The sequence below is a fragment of the Tenrec ecaudatus genome, chromosome 2 (assembly GCF_050624435.1).
Source record: "Tenrec ecaudatus isolate mTenEca1 chromosome 2, mTenEca1.hap1, whole genome shotgun sequence".
NCBI lineage: Eukaryota > Metazoa > Chordata > Mammalia > Afrosoricida > Tenrecidae > Tenrec > Tenrec ecaudatus.
The window spans coordinates 200800827-200808382 of record NC_134531.1 but is presented as its reverse complement, the minus strand read 5'-3'; the positions used below and the strand labels follow the sequence as shown (position 1 = coordinate 200808382).

The 7556-nt window shown below is 33.7% G+C and overlaps 1 protein-coding gene across 1 annotated transcript; it reads left to right on the top strand.

Moving 5' to 3' along the window:
* Window positions 1–6155: 6155 nt before the first annotated feature.
* On the top strand, window positions 6156–7082 carry LOC142441242 (olfactory receptor OR9H1). Its single transcript, XM_075543292.1, has one exon. It carries the CDS (start codon window positions 6156–6158, stop codon window positions 7080–7082), a length of 927 nt encoding a protein of 308 aa, XP_075399407.1.
* Window positions 7083–7556: the final 474 nt, after the last annotated feature.

The following is a 7556-nucleotide window of genomic DNA, read 5'->3' as shown; positions in this document are numbered from 1 at the left end:
AGAAATAGAAGAAGAAAATGGATACCCAGCTTGAAGAATGTAATCGATGCCACTAAATGATACATCTAGAAACGGTTCAATTGGTGAATGTTTTCAACAATAACCAAATAAAGAAATAAGAAGCACTTTTATCTTTCAAGAATATATTTCCAATTAAGGAATTTAAATTAAATGGTTTCTCTAATTATAATATTGTAGAAATTTACACAGCAGAAATCATTTATTATACCTAGTTAAGATAAAATTATTAAGTGCAATACATATATTTATTTAATTTTCATTTCTAAAATAATGTCTTGCAGTTTAGGACAGTATGTATTCTCTTATTACAGATCTTCTGCATGCATACTTCCAAAATTTTGTGATCTTTCCTCCATTAATAACACCTTTGAATGATATGCTTATTCCAATAATATCCCATCATTTTCTGTGTTTATTTGAAGGCTTGAGTTTTTTATTATTAATTAGAAAATTCACTTCAGTAGGTTTCTTATTGTGTTGTTATGAGTGCTATTTGTAGCACATTGATAAGTTGTAGAAACTCTCTATTTTTTATAAAAGATAGATAATAATGGAACTAATTTTCCAAGTAGAAAGTTAGTGCAGTTATGTCAGATTTCCCAAATTGAATGATCAAATTTAATTTACATACTTTGATATATATTGCAAACCATTTTGATAGAACATCAGGGCACACTAGTACAAAAATCAATGTGCATTGGTTTTCATTTTATTAAAATTTTAATTTCACCAAGTATTCTCTAAAATTGGTTTAAGTACTTTTATATCTAAGTTTCTTTTTTTATGAATAGAAAATTAGTGTCTCTTAGAGAAATCCTCCAAAATTTAAGCAAGGAATTTCCCTCCACATAATAGTGGATAAATATATGGTTTATAGTAATATCAGTGGTAATGCACTTTTACTACTAAAATGAAATCAAATAAAATATTATCGAGAAATATTTTGGATTATATATTAACAACTCATTTTTTTATTTGAATTTGATTAATACATCATACAATTATGTATCTGGCATATGCATATTCATGACACTTGGGTTCCATTTCATGATTTACACCAGTGGTTCCCAACATTCCTAAAGCTGCGACCCTTTCATACAGTTCCTCATGTTGTGGTGACCCGGCCAACCATAAAATTATTTTAGTTGCTATTTCATAACTGTCATTTTGCTTCTCTTATGAATTGGATGACACCCATGAAAGGGTCATTTGACCCCCAAAGGGGTCGCTATTCACAGGTAGAGAACCACTGATTTTGAGCCAGTAATATATGAGACAAGGCATGTCCTCTTAAAAATTGAAGCCTTAAAGTATGATTTACTTGTTTTATAAATAGGTGTCATTCTATATTTTAAACTTTAAACCATTATAATTGTGTTCAACACTTATTTTGAGATGTTCCTTTTCAGACTGTTAATACCATATGTGTAATTTATGAGTTAACTGTATAAAATATGAATCTTTAATTCTTATTTTAAATATATTTATGTCTTTTTCTATACGTGTGAATCTACTCTGGGACTTCAATTAGTCTTCTTGCCAAGTGATACACTTGCGTGAGCCTACCGCTCTTGTTAGCACAAAGCCTTTGAGAATAAATCTCAGGTGACCGACTCTGAGGAAGCGGCGCTATAACTCTCACTCTGATCTCGAGCTCAATTTTGCTGTACAAGTTTCCTGAGGACGCGCTGAGTCACAGAGTGCACATAGCGTCTCCTATAAGCCAACCAGGAACAGAAGATCACTGGACATTTAGGTGAGGTCAATTGCATTGAGAAAATACAGCGCTTTACTAAAGTACCTGTGAAAATTAAGTTCATTAAAATTTTGTGAATTCAATGGAACGCATGAAGTCAATAAAAATTTCCTGAAGAATTCCAACTGATATGTGAAAACTGGAGACCTCAATTAAAATAGCATGGAGTACTAATAAAACTACCACTATTAATAAGACAATGCATGTATTATGCTTACTACTCAGCATTATGCTTACTCTTCAGAGTGCTTTTATGTTGGGAATATTGTTCAATGTCCACATTAAAGCACAGTATCCACATTTGACAGGTGAGGGTACTAAATTACATAAGTCAGACACATGTCAAAAGATAATAGCTAGTTCATGTTTGTCTCAGATATTCCGGCACCAGAATTTTAAAGATAATATGACATTGTTTCTCAAAATGTATCACTCAAAGCCCTGTTTCTTTAACACAAAAATTTAAAATAAAGATTTGGCTAACAGATATACTTCTGTTTAATGGGTACTTAATTATACATAGACCAGTAATTGGACCTATTTAATTGTGGACCATTGATGCAAACTTTAAATAGAAAATATTTCAACTTGGCTCTTAAGTATAGGCTTATTTGTCATGGGTTCTGGTTCCAAATTTACTGACTTTGAATTGTATCCTTTGTTCACTAAATAGTACATACTAAATTTCTCAGTAATTATTATATTTACTACTATGGCCTTTTAAGAGTATTAAATAAAGACATACATACAAAATGGTGTGGCATCTTGTCTGCAATACGAAGTCTACTAAATTCATTTTATTATAAAGTATTTCAGAACACTTGCTCAACTGCTCCTATTGACTGGCAAAATAGCACCTGAGAATGCATCTCTTGACTCACAGTTCAATGCATACTCCATAATATCTTATTGAATTCTTCACAGCTTTATTTCTTCTACTAATTTTTCACTCAAGTTGAGTTTACCATGATATTCATCTACAGAACTGTAAGCATTATGGCATCCATCAGTGAATAGTTCTTTCTTATATTTTTCCACCTTATTTCTACAGATACAAATGTAAACTAATATATCATATACTTAGAGAATCAAAGGGAAAATAGGTAATAGTAACAATGCATGCACTTCAGCAATGATCTATTTCAAGATCTCTCTCTCATATATTAGAAACGACAAGTGAGATAAATCTATGCGACCATTACTGCATTTACAAACTCACTGTCTACTAGTCAGAATAAGACTCTGGGCCTGATGACTTACAACTTTTTAGTACTCCAGTCTATTTATCTATATGGTAGAGTTCTAATGAGTAAAGAGCATATTTTGCATTGAAAATTCATTATACATTTTAACAAAAATCTATATTAAAGCATAACATGGCTTAATCATTGTAAATATGGGGGCAAGAAATATAGGCCTTAGAGACTGGCAGAAAATCTAGCCCCTTAGTGGTGAGATACCTCTTAATACTCCCTTTAAATTTTTCTGATCTTCTCATGTTTTATGTGGCCTTTTCGTTAATGTAAAATAAAACAAAGATGATTTTGCGAGTGATTTTGTTCATTTTTTAGAATAGTAGCCTATAATACTTTTTCAATAAATGTTAATTATCTTTACTTGATTTTTCATCTTTTATTTTCTATATAAATCCGTTACAGTGCAATCATAAACATTGCATTTTAAAAAGCACACAGTATTTCTGAATTACATGTCAATAAAACTGTTAAACAATTAGAAATAAAGATATAAAGCACTCAAATATTTTGCATCTCAGCTTGTTAAATTTGCAGATATGTAATTTATTTGTGTATTTAATATATGACAAAAATATATTCTTCATATTTTATTCTGTAGTCTTGGAGGGAATTCTTTCCTCATCTGAGATTCTGAGGAGAAGTAATGGTCCTTGTGAAATAAAAACATTTATTGATTAATTTTCTGAACAGCATATTTAAGTGTTCATTTTCTATTTCTCCTTCCAAGAAAAAACTTGATGACACTCTAGGATACAATTGGACAATATTTTCAAGAGTGATTCAAATTTACTAGCCAGTTTTGGGAGAACAATGAAGCTAACTGATCCTATAAAGATTTGTAGTTCTGGGAAACCTAAGGAGCAATTCTACTCTGCCCTACAGAGATATTGTGAGTCAGAATTCACTTGATGATAGACTGAATAAATACCTTGATTATTATATTCATGCTCATTTAATATATTAATACATGTTTGAAGTAATTTTAGAGCAGGAACTCCTTCCTATTTTACATAAAATTACTTATTTACTTCCATTTAATATTAGCATAATCTTAGTGGTCCAAGTGGCAAAGCAGTTGGTTGCTAACTGAAAGGCCGATGCTGTGGATTAACCTACAGCTGACCCACAAGAGAGAGTGGGCCATCAGCTTCCAAAAAACCAGTCCTTGGAAACCCTAGGACACTGAATTCTCCTTTGCACACGTGGTGTCTCCAAGAGCTGTGATCAATGTGACAGCAACAATTGTTGCTTGAATATCAGAATTGCTTTGTGTTTGGTTTTAAAAGAAGTATGTAGACTCGAGGGTTATAATATGCTCATTACAAAATATAGGTATAATCAAACAAATTCAGTATGAAGTACACATAACTATCATTTATTATATTTATTTCAGTCTTTATTCTCAAACAAGTAGTAATCTACTTGTTCAGATTAGAATAAACCAAGCCAAACCCATGAGTAGATGGCCCTAGAGGACAGGGTAGAATGCCCAGGAGCTTTCTGAGAGTGCAACGCTTTATGGGAGTAGAAAGCCCTGTCTTTCTTTGGCAGAGTGGTTGGTAGTTTTCAACTGCTGACTTGAGATTCAAAGCTCAACTTGTAGCCACTACGCCTCCTTCAAGATGGAATGGTAAAGTAAATATTAGTCTTTCAATCTTGGAAACTGGAATTTATATAAAAACCAACAACTTAAAAATACCTTTCATTTTATATTTAGAAGTAATCTGAAGAAAGCAAAAAGCTTAAAAAATCATGAAAGTATAAAATGGTTTTAGTTTTATGAAATGCTAAAGATCTGGAGACAAGGTTTGTTTTCGTGGTATAAATTGTAAGAGAATAAGGGTAGAATTTATTAGAAAATAGAGTCAATTCACCTTAATTTAATTGTAATCTATGTAAAATGTCATGTTCTATGCTATTTACTTAACCTTATATATTGGTCAGACACAACTTCATGACTGAAATGTCTTTCATTTTGTACAGAAGTTCAGCAAATTTACAAATGACAAATACACAAATACATACATATACATTTTTAATATAGTTAGACATACTTTACGCTTTTTGCTTTTCTTTAATGTTTACCACATACTTTTACTTTGACAGTTGTATACATCGATAGCCTAGTCATATCATTAAATTAATGTTAAGGATAGATTTCTATAAACACTGCTCCAAGTGGTATTTTACTTGCCACGGAAGAAATCCACATCCCACAACTGCCCGCTGCTTTGCAGTAGCTCACGCACTCCTCAAGCATGCTGCACAGATCTGCCGTGCTAACTTTATAACGTCTACGCCACCAAGTGTGTAGTGATTTGCTACAGCCGTCACAGGACGCTCACACAGACCATGTGAGAAAACAGTGGGGATGAGTCGACTGTAAAGCCACTGTTCTGATTCCGATACTAATGTGTCCGATAAAAAATAAACAAAGAAACAAAAGCCAAACCAGGTCCATTGAGCCAATCTCACCTCAGTCATACCACAGGACGGTTAGAACTGTCCCAGAGAAATTCCAAGGCTGTCGTCTTTAGGGGTGCAAGCAGTCCCCTCTCTCTCCTGCAGAACAGCTTCTGGGTTTAAACGGATCATTTGGGTAGAAGTCTCATGCTTTAGCCACTGTGTGACCAAGTCTCTTTCCCAGATAGTTTAAAATTTTTATAATGCCAAACTAAGGCAGTAGCTATGCATCTGATTTAGAGATTTAGCTAAAATTTTAAAACAAAAGCATTAAGTGAAAATGTGACTTTAAGTAGACAATAATAGATTCAGTTTTTATATTTTATCAGTAAGCTTAGAGTTAAATATACACTGATATATTTAGAGATGAAGATTATTTTTGCATGAATACTTATTTATTTCTGATTTGTTTCCCTGTAGCATAAATGTTATCAATTCGCAGCATATGGATGCATCAGACCCAGACATTATCTCCAGGATCATAGATAGGGAATATCAAACTTTCTTCACTGCCTTTAAGCATTAAATAATATTGATTGATAATATATTTCCTCCTTCTATTTTGATCATCCTTTTCTTGTTTTCCTCTTTCTTCTTCACTTCCTTTCCCTCACTCCCTCTTTCCCTTTCTTCGCTCTCAGTTTGGCTGTTCTTAAACTATGGTGAATTTCACAACTGCTTCAACTTTTGTTCTACTTGGGTTTTCAGGGGGCCCAGGGATCCAGACCACGTTGTTTCTAATCTTTTTGATCTTATATGCTTTAGCCGTGGTTGGGAACTTTGGCATGATTTTAATTATCTGGGCTGACTCCCACCTCCACACACCAATGTATGCCTTCCTTCAAAGTCTTTCGTTTTTGGATATCTGCTATTCTTCCACGATTGCACCTAGGGCTCTCGTGAACTTGTTGCAAGCAGACCACACAGTTTCTTTTGGCGGGTGTGCTGCTCAGTTTTTTTTCCTATCTCTTTTTGGTACCACAGAAGCCTTCCTCCTGGCTGCTATGGCTTACGATCGCTTCACTGCCATCTGCAACCCTCTGCTGTACTCTGTGAGTATGTCTCATGAGCTCTGCATATTCTTAGTGATGGGGTCCTACTTGTGGGGTGTAGTGAATGCTGTCACTCAAACAACAATGACATTCAGACTGCCTTTCTGTGGGTCCCATGAGATCAACGACTTTTTCTGTGATGTACCCCCACTCTTGGCCCTTTCATGCTCAGATACATTTATAAACCAATTGGTACTGCTTGGCTTATGTGGCTCCATTATTGTCAGTACATTCCTAGTGGTCTTCGTCTCATACATCTACATCTTAGCCGCCATCTTGAGGATCCGTACTGTACAAGGACGTCAAAAAGCTTTCTCCACGTGCGCGTCACACTTGACTGGGGTGTGCTTGTTCTTTGGCACTGTATTCTTCATGTATGCACAACCGAGTGCAATTTCTTCCATGGAGCAGAGCAAAGTAGTGTCCATCTTTTACACTATTGTCATCCCAATGTTGAACCCCCTGATTTACAGCTTGAGGAACAAAGATGTCAAGCAAGCTCTGAGGAGAAGCAGACAGAAGCTCTCTCTGTAATTATTTTGGCTACAGCTCTCATGAATCATCCTGAACTTCTCTGAAAATTACTGTTGTAGTATATATTTTAGCATCTGCCTTTCATGAGATTTTTAATTAAAATATTGAAGTTAATTATCGAGATGATATAATGCATATTAATTTTTCTTCTATGTCATTAATGAACATAAATTTAGAACTTATGCTGAGTAGTGTTGTAGAATGAAAAAACAGTTGATCAAATGAATAAAAATAACAATAGTCATTGAACATTTGAGTTGTATGTCAAATTCCCACCATCATTTTGTGAGAGTTTAACCTCCCATATCATCATTAATGGTTCTTTCCATCATTGTTTTGATATAATCTATTTTAATCATTCTTCATAAGAAGGTAGGGTATCTCATTGTTTTAAGTCACATTTGATAATGATTAAATATATTGAACATATTTCCAGTATGTTTTTCATCTGTACATATTTGTTTAGTAAAGTCT

Bases quoted from the DNA above. Each gene is read 5' to 3' on its own strand.
- LOC142441242 (XM_075543292.1), top strand. From the start codon at position 6,156: ATGGTGAATTTCACAACTGCTTCAACTTTTGTTCTACTTGGGTTTTCA.